Source organism: Taurulus bubalis (genome assembly GCF_910589615.1).
Source record: "Taurulus bubalis genome assembly, chromosome: 4".
NCBI lineage: Eukaryota > Metazoa > Chordata > Actinopteri > Perciformes > Cottidae > Taurulus > Taurulus bubalis.
The window spans coordinates 22,182,258-22,207,985 of record NC_136592.1 but is presented as its reverse complement, the minus strand read 5'-3'; the positions used below and the strand labels follow the sequence as shown (position 1 = coordinate 22,207,985).

Genomic DNA, 25,728 nt, shown 5'->3' with positions numbered 1-25,728 from the left:
GGATTTTGTTCTGGTGGGAAGACTGGAGAGTTAGTGTCGTTCATTTTCATCCTTGTCCAATCACCACAAAAAGTTGCCAATAGTCTTAATATACATTTAAAAATGGCTTATAATTGTTTTATTTTGTTAAGCTCTCAGTTCTTAATGCTTGAATATGACTTTAAAAGGATAAAATAAGTAAAATGTGTGTTATGTTAATTTGTATTATTTTGCATAATGCACTCTCAGACGTTCACATGTACTGCAGCAGCACGATGTAAACTATCCAAGTGAGGTTGTTTGGATTGAGAGCAGGCATGGCACGGTGTATTGTGGCATGGGTGGTTTTATACCTGGGTATGGACAGCAGACGAGTCAGTAAGGTCGGTTGGCATCCTTTGGCCGCTTTAGCTGCACCTTCAGCCTCTTCATGCCTATCTGAAAGCCGTTCATGGCCTGGATTGCGGCTTGAGCACTGGACGGGTTATCAAAACTCACAAAGCCTGAGACAAGAACACAGAACGGGAGAGAGAGATGGGTGCAGAAACAAATGGGAGAATAGAAAAAAAAGGAACAACACATGAGGGGGAGAAGAATGGGGGAGAGATGAGAGAGAAAACGAGAGAAGAGAAAGGGAGAGAGGAAGAGACAGGGAGAAAAGACAGGCGAGATGAAAGAAGAGAAGAAGACCCTTTTAACTCTCAACAATGACACAACAATAGCTCTTTGTTTTCTCTTTTCCGGGGATTAATTGAAAATCTTTGAATTAAAAAGATTACATAAAATACCACAAAGGCTAATAACACAGATATTAAAAATCAAACGAAGAAGAGCTGTTAGGAGCCGCGAGTTTAACTCCCCCCCCCCAAAAAAAAAATACATGAAAAGGTGTTCAAAGATTAGAGAGAAGAAAAAACAGGAGTCTCATGTCGTGTGTGGATTTTGAGAGCAAAGTCTGTAAATGTTACCTGCGTGTTTGAGCTGTGTAAGAGTGACAGGGGCTGCGTGCGCGTGTTGTCATGCACGTGTGTGACTGAGCCCGTATCTGAGTAAAGAGTAAAGGGCACGGGGGTCGTGACGAGATGCTAGGAGCAAGGTGTAGGACGGAGGTGCCTGCTGCTCTGAGTTATCACCTGGGTGTCGAGGCGGAATGAGCCCACAGCTTTCCACACCGGGACTCCTTGCCTGCTCTTATCAGACACCTCTGTGATTGACGGCCCGAATTTTCCGCCTGCCAGCTGATTTGATCACACCGCTATGGGTCCAATTTAATTTGGGGGGGAGAGGGCAGGCTTTTGTCAGTGCGGGTAAGATAAGGCTGCTGCTTTTACAAACCCTTTAAACAAACAGAGCAGGGAAGGGCCTGTCAGTTGGCAGTGATCCCCTCCCAATCCCGCAAACACACACACACACACACACACACACACACACACACACACACACACACACACACACACACACACACACACACACACACACACACACACACACACACAAAATCCCTGGCTTTAACGAATCCCCATACCTCACATTTACATCCACATGCCAAAAAGGAGATAGGATGCTGGGGGTCAAAGTACTGAAGGAGAGGACACAGGCTGCACCGCAAACTTTAAGCGCTGGTATCCATATACATTTAAATAATCTAAAATCATTACAATATATTTGAACAATTTATTTCTCGAGACAAAGTAACTGACTGATGTTTCATGTCTTTGATGCAGCAGTGAGCGTGTAGTGCCGAGCAACTCAATACCCCGAACACTACTAGTGGTTGAAGTACGGCTCTCACAGCAGCCATCCATAATAGCAGAATATCTGCATGCTTTGTAATGTCATGCATCTTTAATAAAACACATACAAGGTTGCAGACATAATTGGTTGACAATATGGAAAAAAGTCACGAACCAGTTTGAGCATCAGATGCTGCAGTACACATGTCTCACGTTTCCCTAAAAGAAGGACTTACTATGTAGTGCTGCGGTGCATGGATGCTGTGAAAACCCTTTGGCTGTTAAAGACTATTTAAAAGGGTTAAATTAACTAAGGATGACAAGTAAATGCGCAGTGAATACATTAATGTGCAGAGGAAATGAACATGCACATGTAACTTTCCCTGATGTAAAAGTGGGAAAGAACAACAATGAAAAAACAAGGAAAGAAACAAAAAGTGTATCATGTTTTTCGGAAGCCCTTTCATGTAAATTGCATCTCTGCTGCATGTTTATGTTTTCTAATCCTTTCTAAAAAGAATTAGGCTTTCTAGGTGTTTGTGTGTGTTATTCCATTCTCAGAAAAACCTTTGGAAATTCATTGTCAAGCTAAATCCAGCTAATTCCACTTAACAAGGTAAGCTTTGATCACTTTTAAAAGTCAATATTGAGTGACTAAATGCAGAGGATTAAGGCTAATGTTATATCCATAGAGTTACGGCTAGATTAAACACAATCATATAGCTCCTCAACAGTAGCTTTTTATAGGTTGCAAAACTATACTTTATGGATGTTCTATACATTCTCAATCAAGCATCTCTAGCTAATAACACAGGCTATATTATTACCCATCTTGTCATCTTATTTTTCTTTAATTGTTTTGAAGCGACATTATTTATAAATCCCAAAAGTCTTTTCTTCACTTCTTCTGCACAAGTAAGAGTTTAATATCACACCATGTCACATATTCAGATCCAATTCATCGCAAAGCAAATACAAATTCCAAACTAAACAGACATCTGTCTGAATTGACTGATGCATCCCTGAAGAGCATATACTTCAAATCCTACTCCAAAAATACATCTTTTATAAGAACATGCTTTGAGTGCTCCTCCACTGACCTTTTATCATATTCAAATTTCCAAACTTCCCTGTAAACACTCCATCTCAAAGAGCGATGTCTGGTTATCTACTCTCAAAATCCCAACATGTAGTTCACCTGCGCTGCAGAGAAATATGGCGACGTACGCAGAGACGTTTTTGTTGAAACTCACAAGAATAATTCTGCAGTGCCAAGGCGTTTTTAAAATGTAAAATTTAAAAACCATGATTACACATTCTGTATCTACTAAGACACTGCATTATGCTGCCTTTTAAAATAAAGTAGAACTTTTACATCAATAAACTTTTTAGATTTTTACAGAATGTTATGCTATATTTAGATGATGAATTTGCAATTTTGCTTTTTAGATTTTAATTAGAGGAAGATAGAAAAAAGAGGGTTATCTAACTTAGGATATGAAATATGATGTGCTGCTCAAAGGATAGTGTGGCAATTCAAATCCTGGGTAACTATATGCTATATGCAGACTGGACTGTTTGTATGATCGATATGAATGATAAACTTGTATCGCTGTTTTTTTTCATTTTGTCCTATTTTAATATATACTACTGTGCTTTGGAAATGTCCTCAACTAACAGTAAGGTTATTTTTGGCTTTCTGGTAGTTTGTATAAAATATGGTCTTTATGATATCCATGGCTTCACATCGATATGCACAAAGCCAAATATATATATATTTTTTTTAATGGACAATTAATCAGTCTATTCATCTATCTATTGTTCTGCTGATAATATCTACACATGAGCAGTATGTGAGTCTACGGTGCCCATTAACCACATCATCAAGGCTAAACTCACATTTTTAAGATGAAGTGTTCCACGTTCTTCGAGGCCTAATAACTTTTCCTTCTTAATGCACAGCATCTTCTGTCTAATTTGTTAATGTCTTACAAAGGAGCCCTGGGGCTTCTGCTATAAAAAGGAGGGAGAAATGAGCGAAGAAAAAGTCCCCACAAACGAATCATGGGTTATTGCTGTTTTTCAGCTAAAATCTTAATTACAAGCCGCGGAAAATAAGCCGGTGATACTGATGAGGTCACCGCCCCTTTGTCCTTCCCCCTTGTTGACTGACGGATAGTGATGGCGAGAGGCATATGTTTAGAGGAGAGCACACAAAGGGAGAGAGTCCTGAGATGGACGGACGAGGGAAGAGAGGAAGAAAAAGCCTCGTAGGCGTGCCATGTTGAAGAGAAACTGAAAGCCAATGCTGGGAGCCTCTCTCTCTCTCTCTCTCTCTCTCTCTCTCTATGCCTGTCTCCTGGGTGCTACTGTCCAACTGAATCAACGGTAAGACCCACACCAGTCTATTATTATCTCTTTAAGCCCATAGATTCCACCATCGCCTCCACCCTGATGAACTGGTTTGCTGTGTGGGAGGCGGGAGAAGACGAGGGGAGGGGCGGCGGCATGCTGTTGGTTTCCCGGGTGGAGAACTGAGGGTGTCTGGGAAAATGCTTTTCTCCTGGGTAAAGGAGTCTGGGAAAGGCGGAGAAGGGGAGATGGACCCTGATTGTGTTAGGAATGTTGTGAGAGAGCAATGAGTAGGTGTATGGAAAGATGTTTAGGTCACTAGCTATGTGAGGGATTCATGGTGGCTTTGGCCTGTATTATTTTAGGCAACTAGAGCGTCCACCTTCTCACACCACACTCTCCTTTTTACAATTGCCGAGCCCCATCATCTTGCCTGTGTGACCCAGGGAGCACCTGTGCATTGCCCTTGTTGCTGCTCTTCAATGGTGATTGAAGATCAATGTTTGACTCACCGAAACATTTGCTCTGATTGGTCGCTCGGTCCACAAAGACTTTGGCGGAGATGACGTTGCCAAAAGGCAGGAACATTTGCATGAGCTCCGCATCTCCAAACTCCTGGGGCAGGTGATAAATAAACAGGTTGCAACCTTCTGGCCCTGATGATGAGAAAAAGACAACAGGAGGTTACATGGGAGCAGAGGGCGAGAGAGAGAGAGAGAGAAATGACTCAATAAAGCAATCACAACAATAATCCAATGAACGCAGGAGCCATGTAAACACCACATTGTGATTATGTTACCTGCGGCACAAATACTCGTTGTTTTAAACCTAGTCAGCATAGAGTCCACACATCCTCATCCTATTCATAGTTATACGTTCACACATGTTATTATACAAATCATTCATGCATTTCTATTGAACGCACAACATTCCACTTCTCAACATGTTTTCTTGACTTATATGTTGTGTGTGTCTGATGCACATATTACTTATATTTATCATTCCTTGTTTCTGTTTTTTTTTGTGATTTACTTCCATGCATTTATTGTGTTGTATATATTCTTACTTTTATGTATTCTTATATATAAGAGCAACTGTAAAGTATCAATTTACCCTGAACATCAATTAAGTATTTCTGCTTCAAATCTATTTGTGTGGTTCCCATTAGATTCACGTGTGGCATAATAACTGTATAGATAGGTGGGAATTTAATAAATAAAAATAACAATTGAACTTGAGAAGCAGAAATTCAGAATTCAGAAAACGTGGGCGCAGTTGTAGCGCACATGTAAACAGCTGTAGAGGAACATAGATAGAAGTAAAAGAGATAAACACCTAAGAATCAAAACAGAGAGGGAGGGAGAAAAAAAATAGGAGGTTGATTGGAAGAGAAAGATAAAGATGGTTATATTGAGAAAGAGAACACTGAGACAGTGGAAGAGAGAGGGGAGGAGGAGGCAGAGTGTAAGCCAAGTTTTTGTCCCAATTACTCTGTGACAGTAGGACTGTCTTCCAATCTCTCTCCATCCCTCCACACTCATCCACCCAGCTGCCACATATTGTACAGGCCAATCTGGATAAAGGGAGGCATGAACTGGAGAGAGACAGAGGGAGAGAGGGAGAGAGATAGGGAGAGGGCGAGGGAGGGAGAGACGTGGACATACAAAGAGAGAGAGCAAGAGATGTGATGGACTCGGGGACAGTATGCTTGCAGCTGGCTGCCTGGCTAGCGTTCCCTCCTGTCTCATTGCTCTGGGTGATAGCTTGACGAGATGAGACTGCGGGTGGTGAGAAGGCTGATAAGAAGGCAGCCGTGGTGGCTGGCTGTACTGCTGCTATGCCTCGGCAAGATAGAGGACACACGCACACACACGGGTTGACAAAGTGGCGATCTTTTTTTCTTTAAAGGCTGAATCTCAGTTCTGTCTGTTTAGGTTTAGGTGTCTTAAAATGCATGCTTTTAGAAAGAAGTGGTTTGTGTAAAGAAATGTCTCCAACTGGTGGGTATGATGGTTGATAGGTTGGACGAGCTCCACATGAGCTCCCATGTTGTTTCAAAACTCCTCACAGACATAACACCACATTTTCTTGATGATTGCATGAAAACATATCTGCCTTTTCCATGTTTGCAAGTCCTGTCCTTTCAGCTGTGTGGAAGAAGAGTGGTTTCATTCTTGAAGCACTGCATGTTGGTGACAGTGGATATATGTATGAGTATTAAATCATACAATAGTTCTTCTTGTAGACTGCACTCTTACCCAATAAATAATAATGTTGAACTTTAATTAAAGTTTGTACACCAACTATGACCTTATGAATATTTCATATGTATTTTTTTATATGTATTACTCAGCAAAGGAAATAGTATGTTTGATTATTTAAAATTCTACAGCGCTGTTGTGCTATATGTCTAGAAGATAGCCAAAAATAATAATGCAATGGAGACTTTTTACTGTCTGTTATGAAAAATTCAGAATGTCAGAAAGTGTTGTTGTCTGCCTAAAATACTCCACTGAAGTGAAAAGGACACATTTTTCAAATAGCACAGTAAAAATGTGTCTGGTTAAAATAAGATTTTCGGATTTGGTGGGATTTTCTTCGCAGACACAGACAGATATATTGCATTGTTGCAATTATTGTCTTTCAGAGGGAGGATGAAGCTGAGGCTAGACTGTGCCTGTGTGTTCAGGTTTAGGTGCCTCTTGTTAAATGGCAAGGCTGCAGACTGTGGCAGCGGACCGAGACGGACTGGGAGCGCAGCCAAAACCCAGAGAAGGCCAGAAAGACAGGCCACTGGCTCAACCAAGAGGTGTGTGTGTGTGTGTGTGTGTGTGTGTGTGTGTGTGTGTGTGTGTGTCATGACTTCTGAAGTTCTAACGAATTATGAAAATGTTTAAAATTAGCAGTGAGAGATAAGATGTTTTTAACAGCAGTGTGTTTTTTCGATGGTGAGAAATTAAGCCTGCATGCAACGGGAATAAACTGCTGACATTGTGAGATATGTTTGTGTCTCTCTATACTTTCTTCATACATTTCTGCACTGTGACCCTGGCATGCACTCACACTCCAGACACATTGTAAACATATACTAACTTTTGTTCTTGGCAATGTTTGAGACACTTTAATATCCATGCCACTCTATGCTGTCTCATACAATCATATAGATGAATAATTAAAACGGACCCAAATGACGTAAAAAAAGAGTGATTTACCAGCACAGTATATCCTATGCTTTATTACATCTGATGCTGTGGCATAAGAACGAACACTACACTAGGAATGGTAATAAATGATTATGCATGCAGCTAATTAATCTGATGAATATTTATAACCACTTAAACACATTGTAATGGACTGATTAAGCAGTCCAACACTGCGAGTTTGAATTAGTGCAGTTTTTGAATAATGACAGAGTAACTTTCCATCTCACTGCTAATGTTCTTCTCTTTAAATGGGGAGCCTTTTTCTCACATTTTCCCCAGCCAGCCTTTTCCCTCCCTCGCTAATTCAAAGCAGCACAGCTACATTAGAATGGAACATGGCAATTATCACCTTTTATCTTGGGTGGGCGCGCTTGCTCTTACCTTCCCTCTGTTGCTGGGGAATGATGGTTGGTTGCTGGGGGAACGCTTGGCTGATTGGCGCATAGGCGGCAGGGTAGGCTGCTGTTGCAAAGGGAGAACCAGAGTGGAATTTTTCACATCTCTATTTTCATATTTGACACAACAAAACTCAAATCATTATTCCATTGTTCATTTGCGTCCTCGAGACATTGCATAAATACATTGCATTATGACTGGGAGCCTGGGCTCATTTGGCTTGTGGATCACTACACAAAGAGTATGGCAGAGTGGAGTGCAGTTCAACTAAGCGGACGCACAAAGAAAGAAAGGGAAACGCACACCGTGTTAATGAGAGCTGATGTCAGGCAGAAAGCAGTGGTTGTGAGAGGTCTGTGTCATCTCATGTAGGAGGCTATGGCAGGTTCAGATCCTCAGCTCTCGGTGTACTTTTGGAAGTAAGATTTGTATTGTGCGGGTGTTTAATCAAGTCAACTGAAAATCCTTTTGCAATCCTAATGTAAAGTATCCTAATCCGGGAGGAAATTGGCTGGCTGTCCGGCTATCTCTACGTGTCATAGTGTCTACTGATGTGGCAAACAGAACCGGAGAGGGGAGAGGGAAATAGACAGATGGAGGAAGTGAGACAGAGGAGGTGGGAGAAACAGATCACCTGCATAGTGTTGGACACCAGCGTAAGCCTGTTGGAGAGGGTCGGTCACTGTTGGACTCTGTGCTGCAGAGAGACGAAAAAAGAGACCGAGAAATGTAAGCAGGAGAGACAGCGAGAGGACAGGGAATGGTCAAGACAGACACAAAGACAGAGAGAATGTTAAAGAGCGAGACATAAATTGGCTTAGCTGTAGAGAACCATCAGGGGGTAAGATCACACAGGGAGTGGGAGAAATTTGGGTTGTCATATTTCAGTTCTTCAAAATGCCTGTTCGCCCCAGATGTTTGCATCAAATATTAACAACATGCCAAACAAACCACTTTGTAGTTCATTACAGTTGCAGCTGCCTTTGCATAATGCTGCAAAGGGGAGTGTGTGTCTGTCAATTCTTCAGAAATCAGTCCCGGGCAACATTGAGAAGCCGAGGACGAGCCGAGACGCATCAAATTAACCATAATGGACTGATGGATGAACTGATGGATTCATCATGATACTGGGGATGGCCGCTCAGAAATCTGCAGCAGACACTGTTGATTGACCCTCAAGCCTTAAACACTTCAATTCAGATCAGAAAAAGAAGTAATGAGAGTGTGAATTCAAAAAAGGTCTCTTGTCAAGTTTTACAGTGCCAAGAGATATAATTCAATGTGTCACCACTGACGTGTTGAACTTGCATCGTGGCAATTAGGTGATGTTCTTATTCAGATCAAGTGCAACACTAGAATAATTCACACCCCTCCATCAATCAGTACAAGCAGCTAATTGTGAGTATCAGGTTCAGTATCATGGCTTTAGATATTACAAATGTATGTCATGTTTCTTATATGTGGACTTGATTGGCTCACCTGGGTAAGGGTGAATACCATTGGTGTAGATGGGCTCAGAGTTGTGATGCCCGTTGCTTTGAGGAGGGAGGGCACTGAATCCGTTGACCCCGATAGAGGTGGCTATACTGGGCACGGCTGTGGCAGAGATGCCAGGGGGTGTGCTGGTGCCTGCAAATGGATACAGTCAAACATGCTCCAAGTATATTTTTGTAAATGTTTTTCACAAATGTACTAGTGTATAACAGGCATATAATTGGCCCTCATGAGCACAAATTCATACCTTTTGACCCACCATGGAGGTGCAGTGTAGTTTGGTATAAATTGGTACCAACTCAACCTGAACTAAAGCTACAAGTACTAAATCAGTCATGGTAGCACACTGCAAGTCCATGTGAAGGTGGCACAGGGACAAAGAACACTCATCCTCCACAGTAACAGAACATAATAAGGGTAGTGCTCTGATTTTCTGAACATAATAACCTTGTTTGAAGGTATATTTTTATATAACTGTACTTCTGAAGGTGTAAAAAGTAGTGGGACAAAACTGACTCACAAGAAAAGGTACCTAATGTACTATATTGGATGTAGAGACCTGTGCATCCTCTTCTTTCCTCCTTGTGGTGATATCCCAAGTCTGTGCCCTTTTGTGCTGATGGATTTATATTATTTTTCTAATCCAGGTGAAGGGCATTTAAGTCATGTAGGATTATGTTTGATAGGCATTACCTGGTATATGTAGGCCTTGTGGATTACAAATGCCAGGTACAGCGTCAAGCCACTTTATTTAATACATTTGCAATGACCCTGCCTTCAGGCGGCCTGCCTACTTAGTGTCGAGCCATCAAAGCTCCTCATGACAAGGGCCAAAAAGATAGTTCAGACTGGGGTCCAGGATTATCTCACACAAATCTTTGCTCTTATATTGTATAAGCCAAGGACTCTGCATCCAAAGTCATCGGATTGGCTGTGTTCCCAGAAAACACACACTGTCACAGAGACACAGAGGGAGAGAGCGACGGACAGACAAGAGAGCGAAAGAGAGATAATGAGCAAGAGGAGGAGAGAGAGACACTGTAATGTGGCTGCCAATGAGTGTCAGGGAATGCTGTATATCTTCTCCTATCGTGCCCCATTCAGTATACACCCCGGCTTCCTTTAGTTTGACACTGGCAATGTCTGCTTCAGCCCAGAAAATGGAGCCCATATCTTACAACATGTAACAAGGGCAAAAGCAGAAGGGCCTTGAATGAATACATTACTACTGCTTCTATAATTCTTGCTAATGATGAAAATGTTCCAGGGCAGTGGTGAGAAATGGAGAGAGGAACCCTGTGTGTTTGCACGTGCCTTTGTGTGTGTGCGCCTGTTGGTGTACCTGAGGACGGTGTCATGGGAGTAGCCACCAGGCCGTTGACATTGAAAGCTGCCATTTGCTGCATTTGTGCGGCAGCGATGGCCGCCATGGGGTTCATGTAGGACCCTTGTGTTGCTGCCATCAGGGCTGCTTGCTGTTGCATCATCTGCTGTAGGATTACAGAGCAGTGGGGGGAGAGGCGTAGGGTGCGAGGGACGGAAGGAAGGACAGAAAAGGAAAGGAGGGTGAAATAGCCGCAGGACCAGAGCATGTTTACTCTCACATCACTGTTTGCTTGGTCCAGGCCTTGTTCTTGTACAGAGTGGTCCGTGTTGCCCTGCAGCGTTGCTCCCCAGCTAATGTAACACTGCTCTGGCCTTGTGCTCATTATACTGACACAAGATAAAGGCTGCGTTGAGATGAGTTTCGCAAGCTGAAGACTATGTATATCTATATGTCCTGTATATGTAGAGCTATGCCACCGTGGCAGAGTTAGTGGAGAGATTTTGTGCGAGTGGGCGATTCTCACCTGTCAGGGTGAGTTGTTGGCTACTGTGCGAGTGCAACATCTCACAGACTCCTAACTCAGGCTGTGACTTTCATGTGTGAATATGAAATAGGGATGGGTTGGCTGGCAGGGATAGAGGTAGGGAGTGAGCAGGTGTGGGTTCTTGGTAATGAAGTGCACCTCTGTTTGAGTGTAAAACCATATGTGTAAGAAGATGAAAAGTTAAAGAGGCTAGCTTGGGTTGGCAGTTTAAATTCACAGACCAAGTCATAAAATGTGGGAATGGAAAGTGAATAAGAAATGGATGCTCACAACCATATGGAAATAAAACAGTGTATTGCTAACCATGCATGATAAGCAGCTTCTCTGGACAAATGAAGGGATAAAAAGACACAATGCAAAAAGAAGTGCAGCATTTTCTGTAAAGCCTCTGCAAATGTGGACTCAAACAGCCATTTAATAGTGTGAATCACTTAAGGAGCTGTTGCTGGGAGTGGCACATGCCTATTGGGATAAATCATGAATTCAAACCTCAAAACACAACAGTTGTTTTCATTTTTTTTAAAGCTCACCGTCTCCTCCCCCGCCGGGCTGAGACTTACAGCATGAGAGTAGGCGCCATAGGCCCCAAACTGGATGGTCATGGGACTGAAGATGCCAAGCTGGCCTGCCATCTGGTGCATCCTGCGCAGGGTCCTCTCCTTATCAGTGTCTGCAAATTTGACCACCAGACTGGACGAGGCACCCTAGAGGGGCACGCATATTTAGAAGGTTAGTGAAATGTGCAACTCAAGTTTTGTAGTTTAATTATTTGCAATAGTGTCCTGATTTTCAATGGCTCGATGGAGATTAAAAAATGCAAATAAACATAGAACAAGACAGATTAAAAGATGAATAGAATAGATATATAATAAGTTGACTGGGCTGTTAAAGTTTCAACAAAGTAGGATAACTCATACTAACTTTTGCAACTACCATGGTTACTTTCAATCAGCAGCGTTTTGCAGATTGCACCTGCCACTTCAGCTGGCCAGCCAGCTAATGAGCTTGTGTTTGTTAGCCACAACTGTCTGTGCACATCTTTGGAGTGAATAAATAGCTATCTAACAATGTGTGTGTTTCCTTTGGGAAATAACCTACAACAAAATGCAGGCTCCATAATACAAAAGATGTATCGCTGATCTATAGCAGTGCACCAGCACATCTTTATTTAAAAGGTGAGTGAGTAGGAACACTCTAGAAGACCGTGAAGTGGAAACAGTGGTGAACACGTGGTTGATTTGTCATCTGATGTCCAGTGTACACAACATTCAAGCCTTAGAGAGCTAATATCTCTGAGGCAAGGAAGCCAGTGGAAGTGAATATGCACTTCTCATGACTGCAGTCATTTAACTGTCAGCTTTAAATGGAAGAGAATAGTGAATGATATTTGCTTTTGCGAACTTTCCAACTCCATTGTACACACTGGAAGTGAACTGTGATCCCAGATCCCACAGTCCGAGTCCCCCAGTGGTGAAGCTCAGCTGAATACAGTACAAGGTAATTAGGTCTGACAAAAGCCTTCGGCATGTGGAGGGCGAAGTATTGACTTATGGCTCTGCCTTATGGCAGATATAGTTCCGTATTGATGTCTGTGCTCCTGAGTTTGCATCCAATTAAATCATTTGAGAGACAGAGACCAGAGTCAGTTCCTCATGTGACATCCAGGCAAGGAGAGCAGCGGGGAGGGTGTCTCTGTGTGAGTGAAAGACGGAGAGATAGACACAGAGAAAGAGAGTGCAGAGGCTGCTAGGCAGAGAAAGCAGCCACAGACACTGTCAAGAGGACCAGGCTGCTATTTAATTACAGGCAATGCATGCTGGGAAAGAGCACGGAGCACCACCAGGACAGAAGGACACAGGCAGCCAGGGGGCAGTCAGGATATGATTAGTAAGATCATAAAAGCAAAGACATGGGGAGAAAAGGACTCCATGATCATAACTTGGATTCATCTTTCACAAAATGTCTCATCCTGACAGGGTCAGGACAAATTCAGGCTTTGATTTAGATTTCCATATTTTCTTTTGTGGTAGAAAGTGAGAATGTGAGTGCAGAGGACACAGTGACAGAGAATGACTAGGCTGACCAGTTTGAGTGATGCACCTGTTTTTTTTTTTTTTTACACAGGTTGATGTGACTCTGTATAAGAAATTGAAATTGAAAAAGCTAGACCAAACTCGAGGCAATATGGCAACTGCACAGGAAGGGTGTGTGTGTGTCTGTATATGTATGTGTATTCAGCCACTGAACAAACAGTTCCAGTCTCACTGTTATGCCGCTTAACTTTATGCCATTTTATTGTAATTCATACAAAAAGTCTGTCCTATTTTCTTAAGCGCTTCATGCAATTTTAAACAGGAACAGCTAAGTGATATGCCATTGAGAGGGCAGTTTGCCAGGGTGGTTTCGTGCTTTGTGGTTTGGTTAGTCATGGCTGCTGCAGCAGCAAACCTGACAGAATATATCTAGTCATATATTAATCCGGCAGAAGTGTGTTGTTTTTTGCCTACATTACCCCTGTCATCATTTTTTGTTTTCTATAATTGTTTTATATTTAAGACATCTGCATTTTCTGAATGCAAAGACTCAAACAAGCAAGGTCTTGTTCAGAGGCTTATATGTAAGCTTTTCGACTAACTCATGTGGAGAGTGTCAAACACACATTATAATAACACAAGCAGGAGAATGCGTTGGCCGCAGATAAATGTGAGAGAGAGGCTGGGGAATGAAGGAAGGCATCAGCATGGACCCCAGGGACAGTGCGTCTCAGATGGGATCCTATCGGAGCGAGCCAGCACCCCACCTCAGGCCAGAGGAGACCCATCTGGTGTTTCTCCCTCGATGCCATTTCAATTAACTAAATCAATACTCCGACGTGGCGGCGTTAGCGGCACAGTTTTTCCGTTTCTAATTTCATTTCATCCCACCTCCTGACCTTTCTCCGTTCTTTCTCAACTTTGTGGACCAGTTGAAGGGACTGGGCTGTTGAATTTAATGAGGCTGGCACAGAGCAAACATCCTCCTCCAGCGTTGTTGCTTAAGCCTGCCCACAGCATGGGGGTCTGGCATTTAGATCACATTCATTTTCTGCTTTGTGTATCTGCGTATTCGTATATTCATTTAATACCTCATGAAGAATGCATTGTAAGCATCGGGACTGTGAAAGCCCGAGGCTGCCTGTACTTACTGCACCGTGACGTGAGATGAGGCGAGTCTGGCCTGGTCTGACTTCTCCCAGCAGATTGCTCTGCTGTAGACGACAGCACGGGAGGAGACCCAGTCTGCAATGTCTACTCTGAACAGACTTGGCAGCAACATTAAAGCACCACAACAACCTCTGCAGGTGTTGTCAGCATTGCCACTCATGTCAGAGTCTTGCATTTCATTGCATGAAAGCCAAACTATCCCTTCTGAAATAATGAAATGACTTTTCCTCTCATCCTCACCTCTGAACAGGTGAACTTCATATCCTCTCAAGCAGAGGTATTCTGACTAAATCCAGCCTAATCAGAAAAGGTAGATTTCAGAGTGCAATCCCCTTCACGGATCAAGTGTTTCTAACCACATAAAGAAAGAGTAATATGTGGCCAGGTAATGAAGGAACAGGTGGCAGCAGACAACAGGCACTGGATGCAAAGCAGCCAGTCCTCACTGGTAGCAGAAAATCACAAGCTGACAAACAAACAGAATAATAACCTCCACCGGTATGACTCCTATACCTGGAGAGAAAATGAATTTGCTGAATTTGATAAGGGCCAACAGGGAGCCTTCACTTTTGACAGCTACAACTAAGGAATTTGTCACAGGTTCAAAAACTAATCTAATTTCTTGAACAACACACTTGACTTGTGAAAATCTCACATATTGGTTTGTGTATAGGCTGCCAAATGTGTAGATGGAAAATACACACCAGTAATTGAGGGATTAGAGCTCAACTACACCAGTGAAATGGCATTATGCTTTTATCTCTGCTTTACCGTGATACAAAGACACTGGTGTTAAGTGTTTACTAACAGGTAAACAGACACTCCTTTTCCATCCTCTACAGAGGCTTAACACAGTACAATGCAATGCCACACTCATTGAAGGAAAAACTGTCATTTGGAAAAGCATATCGAATGTGAAAAGAACCTTTCTTTCTTCCCCATTCAGCTACTGTGAAACTTCAGTAATTCTCTCAGGTTCCACAGACTTAAAGACTCTGAAAAGTGTTAATTGAGAATTTGTTAGAAATTAATTGAATACACCATAACAAGTTTGTTTGGTAATTGGATGAACCCCCTGTGGGCTTCATATTCAACTCTCTGAACCTTGCTACAGCTCTGTTAGCCTCATGGGAGGATTATCCCTCATTAACACCGAACTTTGCTGTCTTGGTCTGGCCGGGCTGTCCACCACATACTTTTGCTACACTGCATCAAGCCAAAGTACACAGAAGAACAATACTGTCATTCATAATGGTGTTTTCACTTTCACAGCATTTTGTAAATAACAGTTTCCACAACAATATGTGAGGAGCGCAAAAACAAAACTCCATGTAGTATGTCAGCTGGAAGCCTGCTGAGATACTACAGTAGTTTCATGTAGCATTTGATGAATTGTGTGTTACAGTGACAATGTTCTCTGGCTTAGTTTTATCTCTCATTAATCCGGAACTATAGTATCACACACATGCACGCTCATGTTGCTGCCAACACCGGCGAGCTCCACAGGCCCTGTCAGCCACGCTGTGACACCGAACATGACAATGTCTGCAATTTGCCGGGTGCTGTCTGCCTGCCCCCGGCTCTGCCATTTGAAGTTTTGCCACCTGTGCCTCTGCAGCCCTACTGTAATTCAACAGATGAACCAGGGAGATCGCCTGTTCTGTGCCCAATCACCTTTTAAGTTAATTTTGGAAGCACCACCAATCTGCGATAAACATCAATTAAAGCTATGACCTACTCTATCAGCTCATGCCCTTCGGTGGCATCCCTTGCCCTTAAGCTTCATTAAAGCCTTTCATTTTGGGCCAGCGTGTTTTGGTGCAGGTATGATTCATGGCATGTGTGTGTGTGCCAGGTAACACAGATGCTGGAGAGAGAACATTAAGAGGGAGAGAGGGACAGAGAGGGAGTGAGAGACAACTCTTTGTTCCAAGGTTCATCCAGACCTCACAGCTGGCAGCAGGCAGTGAGCAGGGCAGCCTACTCTCTGAATCCTGCCTCCTGTTTGTCTGTTGTTGACGACATGTGGCAGTGATATTATCCAAATTAACTGCATCCCCCATTGGTACCAAAGCCTTAGTTGGATACTAATGGCCACCTTGCCTATTAATCTGAGAGGAAGTTGGATTTGAGGAGAGAAGGATAACAGGTGCAGGGATAGAGGGAACGAGCTATGGATAATATAGTTTATTAATGAACTTTTGGATGGCTCTTGATCTGCCCCGGGTCTGTTTGGGGCTCCATATGTTGCCTTGGACAGTTCATGCAGTTCGTGCACTGTTGCTGCCGTTGATTGCTGTATGTCTCGTCTAATGTCTAATGTCTAGTCTAATGTATGCACCTTCCGCCTAACTAAATTCCTCGTTTGTGCAAACATTCTTGGCAATAAACGGTTTCTGATTCTGATTCATCTGCAGCAGACCTCAGGTGGCTCACATGTCCTACCTAATGCAACTGTGCCTGGGCCACAGCAACACACGCATACACGTGGAGCACAGAAGTAGTCAGCAGGAGCCAAATCTGTACAAGATAGCAAAACTAACAGACAGAGGAGTCAAATTATGGAAATCGTCTGTATGTAAACCTATTCTGTTGATTGATTCGACAAGATATTTTGAGTACAAGGTAAATATCTTGATTATAATAAAATTTCCGGGAAGATGCCTGTCATAATTGTGCTCGATCAGTTTGCCACATGATTATTCTTTGGCTCACGGCCCACTGCTTATTAAAAGCTGCCACTTGTGGTTTACAAGCCAAAAAGTTTGGTCGTTATTTTGCACAACAACTACACACACAGTTAAACCGACTTTACCACTTATTTCCTTCCCTCACTACTTCAATGTAATGCAAAATGAGGCAACATCAAAAAGATGTGTAAATTACATCTGGCTTCCAGGACACTATCTGGCTGCCAGGAAGCATCCGTAAATATTTATTGCAGAACATCAGTGAAGTGTGTGAAGGTGTGAATGTCTGCCAGAAAGAGTGTGTGCTCACGTGTGTGTCCAGCTGTGCAGTACTCAACATACATCCAGCACTGGCAGGGAGATGCTTCGTAATTCATAATTTCTTTTACTTAAGCCTTTTTGGTGGCCTTGTTCAAGCCCGACAGAAGTATGTCCAATTCGTAATTAACTGCAGCTTGACAAGAATTACAGGTTCTGTGGCCTCATTCTTCAACTAAACAAATCAACACCAACTATTGCTATTTCATGCGTCTCATAACTGCTGTATACTGAAAACCATTACAGACTCTTCACAATTCTTTGTATACTTACATCTAAAGTACATTCCACACCTCTAAAAGGCATTTACATTTACATCTATTTTGTAGTGCAATACAGTCCACTGAACATAGTGATTCCTGCACCTTTCTCTTGCATTGCTGGTGAGGTCTTGTCCTCTCATTATATCTCAGCATGCTGTATGATTCTATGTAATATAAAATATGTGAGCCATGATAACTAACACTTGTTTTTGTGGTCTATGTCTCTAGCTTGAGTGAAGTGTTTCCTATGCAATCAGATTAACAACTGATGAGCAGCTATATAAAGTATTTACAACTTCACATTATGTCGTAACATAACAATATAAAAACTCTTGAAAAGATGATACCCAAGCTATGAAGAATGTAGAAAAGCTGAAAGTTAATGGAAGGCTGATAAACTGCGACTGTCCCTCAATATTACTATATCTATCGGGAAGCTGTTAATGAAACAAAAGCAATTTATTAATCTGACCTTATTTAGAAGATCCATCCACAATCTAGGGTGCTTTTCAATATCATTGACTTACTTGTTAACCTCCCTTCTAGTCACTGGAATGAAGCCTCACTTGATAAGTATGTTCAAGTGTTTTCATTTTTTTATATTGTTTCACAGTAAGCAGCTTTTGAACAGGGGCTGAGGGTTTCTCACTGCTAATTATTTATCTCCCATGTTATAGAAGGCAGTGACATGCATGAAGCCTACCTGTCCCATCCGTAATACAAAATATTCAAAAGCCCTGTTATGTTATCTATCATTTTTAGCATTCTTGCCACTGGTTTAATTTAAAAATGAATATGCAGTTCATCTCAGACCTCCACCTGAGAACATTTTTTTACATTTAAATATCCAGGCATGATTCTATTTGGACATATCAAAAACAAACAGGAATAGAAAGGTGCACTCAGTCGAGGCTGTAAGGTACTCAGCAGCATGTACTGGTAGTTTGTTCCGTTAGCTATTAGCTGATGGTCAAATACACTGTTTGAATCAATGAACGTATGCAAACTGTCTTCCCCACTGTGTATCTGGTCACAATGTTGCGGCTAGGGGTCAGTGATGCACTCAAGCTGTGTTAGCAGTTAAAAGTAGAGAGTAAGGCGTCAGCAGTATAACACAGGCAATAAAAGGTCTGAGTCACCGCAACTACAGGAGGTCCTTGAGCATGTAGTCATAACTGGCCACCCAAAATGTTTTGCATTGAGCTGTAGCAAAAGACAAGATTGATACCATGGATCGACACAGAGGTACACACTCAGTCACTGACTCACACACACTGACACACACACCGATCGCATGATCCTCCTGGTGGAGATAATGAAATAAATGTCACTGATATGCTGATGACACATTTATATCTAGGTGTACGGGATTCTAACTAGCCATTCCCATGAATGGTCTTGGCAGCATACACAGTGTCAAAAGGTAATTACACCAATTCTGAAATAATCTTATTTGGCCTACTTTCTCAATTTCATTGCTTCACCATGAAGATGACACACTGTCTTCCAATGCAAGGCAACTAATTTCACACTCATTTTAATATTCAGGAACAGGTTAAGAGAGCTGTTCAAACTATTAACTTTGGACTGAGGACTATTTCCTGAGGCAAGAGAGGAAATCCGTGCCTTCGTTTGTTTTTATTTAGCTTAAGCAAAATGCGGTCTTGCACTTGTCTCCCACTCGCAGTACAGTATCCGTTTTTATCACTTTTTCACTGATTGGCTATCATTTTTTTAACTGAAAGTTTCCTCAACTGTATCACTTATATCAGAGACAATTTATCCCATATTACCAAAGTTGTATCCAGATGTCTTCTGGCAGATGGCTATGGGTTTTTTCCACAGTCTACTTAAATCAATTGAAATCTAGGTTTTGAACAACCTGCCTGAAAATGTTCAACAACCAAATAATTACATCCTGAAAAGCTCCTGAAAGCTACTCTTATGCATTTAACTGTTCTTTTAAGTTAATTTTATTAATGTGCCTTATTTAAGTCTTATGTGTATTTCTTATGGTTCATCTGTTCTTTTTTTTTCAGCAGTGTTTGGACAAATCCAGGACTTTAATACCAGTTTATATTACAGTCAACAGATGGTTTCTTCTGGACATGTACGGTAAGTAGGACAATTGTTAACAAACACATTAGCTGTAGGAACTCGATAAGCTTAAGGCTTGTGTCAGGCAGCAACCTCCAATTCTGAAAAGTGAAGCCAGTGTGGTCCTGCCTTAAACTTGCTTTATTTCTAAATGCCAGCAGGGGTGACTCTTCCGGTGGAAAAATAATTCTTGATTTATTACCTCAGTAAACATGAGCTCATGATCTCAGTCGCTAGTTTCATGTCTTCTTCAATGGAGCATGATGTTCATTTTGCTAATGATGTTAGAGTAAAATAGGGCAAATAATAAGGCAGGGTATGCTTTAGGGAGCTGCCATATCCTTGTCCGTTTTTGGGTGTTGTCTGTGTTTTCGTTTAAAAGCTTCAACCCTTTCAACATGCAGTGTGTTTTGAGTTCATGATAGTTAATTGTTAACATTTAGGTTGCATAAAAATGTCAGCGTTTGGTTTTACTCCACCCTTGATCCAATGGGTAAAGTCAAGGTGAGTATGTCCACAGTTTATGACTACATATATATATATATATATATTATAACTACAGTAAGCAAGTGGAAATTATATGTGGAATGCAACCATAACCTCGTCAATACATTTGAAGAAAGGCTTATCATAATCAAATAGTTATTGGTTAGTTGTTTCAATTAAAATGCTGTTTCTATTATTCACAAAATTCTGTAGAAAGCATGCTATGGAATTTAAGCAAAGAACAAACTCATGCCTGCAGTATCATTTTAGTATATGTTTGTGCTATATCGTCTCTATACTCTATTTCCATTATTCCACAACTTCAGTCTCAACTTCATATCAAACTGCATCATATCTGTATAGTTCAACATCTGCTCAGGTCACATTCAAGGATTAATGTGTGGTATAATCATATCTTTATAAGACTTTAAACGCTCTCTATCTGTCTGGTGAAAAGTTATTTTGAATAGCAGAGGGGGAAATTAATATTGAGTGAAAGTGACAAAATAGGGTCTGTTAAATGAAGTAGTTGTTTGCTATATTGGATAGTGTAAAGAGGAGGCAACTTTAGAATAGGGAACCCGTGTGGGTTGATCAGTGTCAAACTACTATTGAATTAGTTATGAGCTAATTAATTCAGAGTTGTTTGGAGACTATTAACACTTTGAGTGTTTTGTTCCATAAGAATAGGCCATATGTATCAAGTGTTGTTAAAGGAGAATGATTATTCTTTGACCCTATAAGCCCAGCACTTAGCAAAGCATGTGATGACCACAAGTCATGTAGAACAAATTCCTTACTCACTATTAATAAACAGTGATTGGGAGATTATTGAGGGAAACTTCTTTTAAGTAGTTGTAAAATATGGTCATGCAGAATAAGGCATTACTAGTGCTATATAAGATGAATGAAGAGACAATATGCTAATAATATGCATGCAATTTATAGTGAATATGTACCTTAATATAAAGTGCTGCCATATAATACACTGTATACACATACTGCAGGGTAGTAAAGAGGAAATTAAGAAATTCTGGTATATTTTGTGTATAGGATTTTTTCCACACATAAAAGACAAAGACATTCAGTATTGAATTTTAAAAAGAGTCGTACTCCCTCCAGTGGCTGTATGCATGTGGATTGGAAAACAGAAAACACGATCAAAAATTGTTCACAGATCTTTGTTGTGAACTTTATCCCAGTCTATCTCAAACATTTCATTAAAGTGAGACCACAGGCAAAAACAGCTGGTGTAGACATCCAAGTGACATCACATCACTTGCAAAATTATCTATATGACTGTCCACATTGATTGTGAAATTGTTTCCAACTGTGTTGAAATACACTAATTTCAGTTGTTAGAACATTTGCTGTGAATGTGATTACTTACAGGCATAGTCTGTCCACCATGCAGGCTGTTGATGGCGGCCTGTGCTTCTGCGTGGCTGGAGAACTTGACAAAAGCGCAGCCTGTATACACAGAAAAAGAGAAATAGAGAGGAGGAGCACAACATCAGGGAAGGGCCTTGAATATGGGGGGAACACCATTCATTACAATTGTTTTCATGTTATCTGGTTTGTAAATATATTCTGCCATGTGTGTGTTCAGCGCATAACTCTGAATAAATCAGTCTAATTGTAGTGAAAGTATTAGCTGCGTGGAACATCCTGTCCCTCGCCCATTTCTAATTCCACCCCCTCCACTTCGGAGCATGGAGCTAAGGCATTTACTATCCTGACTTGTTTGTGATTATTAATCTGTTTAATATTTACACATTGTGATTTGTGTGCAGTCACTCATAAAAGAGATTATGATGACAAAGGCATAGTATTATAATCTGCCTATCTAACCGAATCTTTGCTCGCACATCATTTCAGATGGAGGGGGGCTTTGCTCAAGGGGCATTCAAATCATCTTAAATCTGTTGTGTAGTTAAGGCACAAAAGAAAAAGTCAACATAAAAAGTTGGCTGCAAGACAAGGGAATGGGTGTTGGCAGCAGTGTTCTGGAGCCTCATTGCATTAACGTTTCAAATTATGTTAAAAATGATTCAAGTAGATTATAATAACCCGCAGATATTTTTTTAGAAGGTTACATCTTAAACATATGATGTATCAGTGTGTAGGTAAGGACAGGCACTCAACTTCTACAACATTAAGAGAAGTGAAATCCACTGGAACTGAACTGTGGTAGTCTTCCAAAAACCATTAAATTAAACAGGAGCTATTTCTCTAAGCTTTATGGTCGTCATCGACTGCTCAAGGTATTCTGTTATGTCCTATTCTTATCCTTGCCTTCAGGTAGCTCATGTGTTAAGTCAAGAGATACCTAATTAACAAACTTGTGGATTAATTCTGCCCCCTTTTCATTAATCGAGAAGCACCAGCGTCTTAGAACCAGACAGGCTTTTCCTGAGTGCAATCCTTGGTTTCTTAAGATCTGCTAATACCTATTTAAAATGGTTACATATGTTCGTATGCATTTATCCTTTCCCAAAGGAGTCTTGATGATTCATTAGAATTACAAACACTGATAGGCCAGCTCAGGAGATGTTTGACCCGTTCACTTCTACATCTCAGGAGTCAGCTTTGCTTCCCAGACAAACAACTAAATAATTTCCAAATCCAATGGAAGGCAATTTGCACCTTTACCTGAGGTACCTTTATCCTTCCACATTCCATCCACAAAATACATGCAGCTGAAACTGTTGTGTGCAGAAATATGGAGAGTTGTAAAGGCCATGTGTTTCCTGTACTCTCACATGTCCTCAAGGTTCTATAGATTTACAGAGGCCCACAGATAAGTCAAACAAGCCTTTGATTGTGTCACAGCACTTTAAAACCCTTTTACTTCATTTGAACGCTGGGTAGAGGCAGGAGTGGTCTTCATTTGACCAACTGAAATGTGTCAGCCTACTATGTGCCATTTGACTGCAAGTCTGTCTTTGAAGGAACACATGCATTTAACCTTTGTAGTTGAAATAATAAGGGGTGGTTTGTTCTTGCAAAGGCCTTTTTATTTTGTAAGGCAAGATAACTTGCTGCTGGTTTCCTAACAAGGCTATCAGATTTTGTGCCAAAATCCCAGTGACCCTAGCACCTCAGCCCATCCAGAAGGACCCTGAACACTGCAGGGCTTGGCACACACCATCAAGAGCAAAGTCATGTTACACATGCAATGTCCTTACATTTCACTTCCAAATAAAACACAAAACAAAACAATGCTTTTAGCCACGCTTTTCCTGACCTAGAAAAAACAACGTTAAGGGACTCGCAGCACAACATCTCAGAAGATTGGAAGTTCTACAACCTCATGAATTATAGTGCACATTTAAGTATTTGAATTTGATGGCTCAGAATGAGTTTGGTGGGGAAAAGGAAAAAAAGAGATTGTATTGCTTTCAAGCGAGAGGATCTGCACAGCCTTTTGAATTCCCGGGGTAATAATATGTATGCATGAATTCCATCCCGCTGGATGGGTGACATTTATAACACAACTTAATTATAGACCTAAAAGCCATCTCTCTATTTTTCCTGACAATTCAGGGCTCTATTCAACTCTGGCAGCAAGTGTTGCACTTTGAAAGTACTTTGAGGAGCAGTGCCATAGAGAGATGGATGTTAAACTTCTCGGCCTTTTTATTGGGTGAAGAGGGGTGCTGAAAAGCTTCTGAGTAGCATAAATTTACATCAACTGGGGACAAAGCCTCCATCATGGAACAGATAGCACTGTCAATTTCAAGGTCTGTCTCATTCAAATTACGGGAACCTCATCCCAAGCGAGCCGGCTGGCAAAATAATTTGCCGTAATATCCCGTAATGATTGCGTGGGACTGTTGCACAGTGAGTGATAGGACCAGATACCTATATACGAGATCTTTGTCTGGGGGTAGCATTCATAGTCAACAATGCTCTACAGATTCCATTTTATGGCAGTGAAAGCTTGAAGAGGTAATGATCAAGCCTGTGATAATGGAGACAAATACCAACACAGGAAACGTATGGTATGTGAAGAGGGGAGAACGAGAGATGAGGTGCAAGGTGCAGCAGGGTGAAAAGGAGTGAAAGCGCGAATGAGGGAGAAAACTAGATCCTGTCTGACACAGCAGCATCGGCCTTATTTAATTTTATGTGCTGTCAATCAGCTTGAGGCATCTGAGCAGACTGGAAGAGAGGGAGCCGGAGAGGGAGGGAGAGAACGCAAAAGAGGAAACAAGCCAGGGAGAAAGAACGGTAGTGGGCCGGTGGGGCGACGCAGAGCAATAGACCCGGGATTAGCAGTGAGAGGAACAGATGTAGACACAGATAGGCGTGTGGTTCAATACAGCCAGCCTTTCTCTTTGATATACTCAGAAGGTGTGCACATTATCAACCCCTCTACCTTGCCTTCCCACACATCCTTTCACACATCCAGACGCTTCACGTAGGAGAATAAATCACACTCAACAGAGAGAAAGGAAGGTTCCAAGCAATATCCCTGGCGTTATCGCTCAAATTGTGGCTTTGAGACACAAACCCATCAAAGGATGAGGGGGGTGCCTCTCGCTCTCAGAACAATCCCTCCTGCATCGCACATTTCACAGCCACCTTTAATTTGACTATGCTCTACTAACTAAATAGCACACACGCCACAGACATGAACGCATAAGCTCTTCCTGAATGCAGGCAAATCGGCTGCACAGTGAGTGACAGCAGCCAAACCCAGAGCCTGGCTCTTTATTTACAGTGGGACATTATGGTCCAATGATGTCTCTGGGGAGGGATGACGGGAATGTGGGAAACAAACATGATTACACCCCTCCGCTTTTCAGATAACAGGAAGAAGAGAAGGAGGAGGGGTCCGCTGAAAGACGAGGTGTTGTGTGATGTTTTTGTCGAGTGCAAACCCGGGGTGAGAGGAGCTGCCTTGATGAAGGGGCAAAATGAGAAGAAGTTCGGAAAGGAAAGCAAAAAAAGGGAAGGGGAATACAGAGAGTAGTGAGAAAAAGGAAAGTGCGAGGGGAGGTGTCGGAGCACAGTGACAATGAAGTATGAAAGAAATGCTTGCGAGACACATAAGAGGTGGTGAAAAAAATAGAATAGCTGGAGGGGAAGATAAGTTATTCAGAAGAGCAGAGAGGATCGCAGACGATGTCAATGAGTGCAGAGAAGGTAAAGCGCGGTTCTGAAAATGTAAGGAGGAGAAAGAGAAAGAAAGACAGCACACGTACACACAGACAGACGGAGGGATTAAGAGGGACAGACAGGGGAAAGACATAGTGGGAGGTGTGTGGGCTCTGACCCTTACTGGCCCCATCAGGCCCTCGCAGGACGGTGCACTCCTCGATCTGGCCAAAGGTCTCGAACAGCCGCCGGACGTCGTCCTCGCTCTGCTGCTTGCCAAGCATTCCGACAAACAGCTTCCTGTCTTCTGGATAGGAAGAGAGGAAGGGGAAGGGAAGGAGGGTGGAAGAAAGGAGAGAACAGACAAATGCTACAGCTGATGGCACCGTTCTGCTGAGCGTAGAGGAACTTGTGCAACTCAAACCCCCCCCTTTTATCTGCTGCTGCTGCGGCTGCTGTTGTTATTGTTGTTGATCTCACTGATGTGTGGTGTGCCTCCCCACCCCGGGATGAGGGAGATATATTCTTGTTTCCACTGAG

The 25,728-nt window shown here is 42.0% G+C and overlaps 1 protein-coding gene across 16 annotated transcripts in view; it reads right to left on the bottom strand.

Annotated features, from left to right (window-relative positions):
- Window positions 1-354: 354 nt before the first annotated feature.
- The window catches only part of celf6 (CUGBP Elav-like family member 6), a gene marked incomplete at both ends in the record, with an annotated part of 117,733 nt that continues 92,359 nt past the window's right edge, over window positions 355-25,728 (bottom strand). Inside the window, 9 exons of one of the 16 annotated variants that reach the window (XM_079217245.1) lie at window positions 355-482; window positions 4,637-4,720; window positions 7,649-7,729; window positions 8,298-8,360; window positions 9,143-9,292; window positions 10,500-10,647; window positions 11,589-11,732; window positions 21,476-21,555; window positions 25,367-25,495. In XM_079217245.1, the coding sequence (XP_079073371.1) occupies window positions 355-482; window positions 4,637-4,720; window positions 7,649-7,729; window positions 8,298-8,360; window positions 9,143-9,292; window positions 10,500-10,647; window positions 11,589-11,732; window positions 21,476-21,555; window positions 25,367-25,495 (1,007 nt within the window). Of the gene's footprint in view, window positions 483-4,576; window positions 4,721-7,648; window positions 7,730-8,297; window positions 8,361-9,142; window positions 9,293-10,499; window positions 10,648-11,588; window positions 11,733-21,475; window positions 21,556-25,366; window positions 25,559-25,728 lie in introns of all 16 variants that reach the window. The other 15 variants (XM_079217237.1, XM_079217246.1, XM_079217238.1 and 12 more) reach the window with 15 other exon arrangements.